We start from the raw sequence: 2,054 nt of genomic DNA on the forward strand, positions 1-2,054 counted from the left end.
TCTGTATTTGACCATCGTGATATATATACAGTAGGTTAGCAACCGTCAACTCAATTCGATTCACTCATTTTACACATCTGATTCAGTTCATCCATTTTGCAAATCAGATTCACAATCAGATTTTGCTTCCATTTTATTATTTCCAGATTATTGCAATCTAGTTGTGCCTGCCTGCCGATCTTAATTAGCTCGGTCCGTCTCAGGTGAAGACACACGCACACACACAAATCAAGATGAGGCTTCCGATGGTTGATTGCCGGAACTTGATCGAGTTTTGCAGAACTTTTGAACAGCACAAGAACGGCTTCAATTCCAATTCACTGAGCGTTTCTCGCACCAAAAGGCATCACCATGATTTTAGTAGTTCGCTAAACCCTTTCTCTCATCAATTTTGTAGTCGCTCTCCATTCGCTGTCCTGGAAGTGATTATGCTTCTAATAGCAATCGGATCTTTGGGATTCTTGATTGTTCCCTACTTTAAACTGATCTTTTACGATGGTCTGCCCATACTTTTTGATCTAATTATTGATGCTGTAGAGAATGCACCTGTGGCATATTTCATGGGCTTGATATTTTTACTTCTTGGAGTCATATTCATCGGTGTTGTTTGGGAAATTATTGATATGAGGTCGAGGAAATGTGGGAATCCACATTGCAAGGGGTTACGAAGGGCAGTTGAATACGATATTCAGTTGGAATCAGAGGAATGTGTCAAGTACTTGCCTGTTACTGATGCTTGTGACACTGATAATGGGGTGAAGCAGCTGGAATTGGGACAGGATCGGAAGGAACTGGAGGCGGAATTAAAGAGGATGGCGCCACTCAATGGAAGGACCGTGTTGATATTTCGAGCACCATGTGGATGCCCTGCTGGCAGATTGGAAGTTTGGGGGCCTAAGAAAATTCGAAGTTGCGCCTAGAAGATATAAAACAGATATTGGTCATTCTAAAATCACTTATTTTGGCTTTTTTACCCCATATTGTAGGGTGGATCTCGAAAGATATTAAAGATCTCCCTCCAAGCCATACATATCTCTGGATTGATCAGAAGATCCTTTCAGTTGGCTAGAATCCGTTACTTGAACGAAACTAGATCTTGTGGAATCATATTGAATATTTGACGATACATTCCAATCAGTTTCGTTACAGCACCCGCTGCTCTAACTAATTGTCCACCCTTTCCAAGTGTGATTTCTATGTTATGTATGGCAAGTATTGTTCGGATTAGGATGACTCCTAGAAATAATGGGGTTTTTGTATGTAATCAGGACTAAAAGAGGCGCCTTCTTGATTTCATCATTTATCAACTATCTATAATGTTCTTGCAAAAGAAAAAAAGATTGATTTATTTTTACATACACGAGAAACAAAAGTTCCGTGCTACTTCCATCTCCCTTTTTATTCCTTTGATATGTTAATAAACACTGATTTATCTTTACGTAGATGAGAAACAAAAGTCCAATTCTACTTCCATCTCTTTTTGATTTTGTCAACTTCATAATAAACTAAATCTGTTATTTCTGATTATGGAGCGATATAACCTTTTTGCTACTTTACATTCCGTTTTATTCTTTTAAATTGCTTGATGATGTATAGCATCTATTTTACTTTTATCAAATATTCTTATGCACGCTCGTTAATTTCAAGGTGTTTATACGAAATATATCTCCCAAAGGCATCTACTGACACAGATTGCAAGGACTAATTTTGTGGACTTCAATCCACTATCTCCTTTGGTTTACTTTAGATTAATTCTCTTGGTTTTCTTGCTCTACACCAGTCAACCCTTTTGGCAGGGGTGATGGTAGTGTATCACTCAGTCGACATGAACTCAGTTCCCAGATACACAGAAACTGGCCTGCAGGTAGCCAAAGAGGGGTCCAGTTAGTGGCGGATCCAGGGGGTGGCGAGCTAGGGCGGCCGTCCTAGCTGGATCCGCCGGAGTCTTTAGTAGCCGCTTGGTGGAAATGGAAGTTGTAGAGCCAGACGGAACTCACAGGAGTCACAACCACAAGGAAGAAGAAGATTTGAAATGGATTTGGGCTTCTTCTTCT

At 40.0% G+C, this 2,054-nt stretch overlaps 1 protein-coding gene across 1 annotated transcript; it reads left to right on the forward strand.

Moving 5' to 3' along the window:
- Positions 1–428: 428 nt before the first annotated feature.
- LOC111388570 (uncharacterized protein At5g19025-like) lies at positions 429–1,121 on the forward strand. Its single transcript, XM_023013325.1, has 2 exons — positions 429–884; positions 987–1,121. Exons 1-2 carry the CDS (start codon positions 429–431, stop codon positions 1,119–1,121), a joined length of 591 nt encoding a protein of 196 aa, XP_022869093.1.
- The last annotated feature ends 933 nt before the right edge of the window (positions 1,122–2,054 follow it).

Source organism: Olea europaea, unplaced genomic scaffold, assembly GCF_002742605.1.
Source record: "Olea europaea var. sylvestris unplaced genomic scaffold, O_europaea_v1 scaffold5053, whole genome shotgun sequence".
NCBI classification, from domain to species: domain Eukaryota; kingdom Viridiplantae; phylum Streptophyta; class Magnoliopsida; order Lamiales; family Oleaceae; genus Olea; species Olea europaea.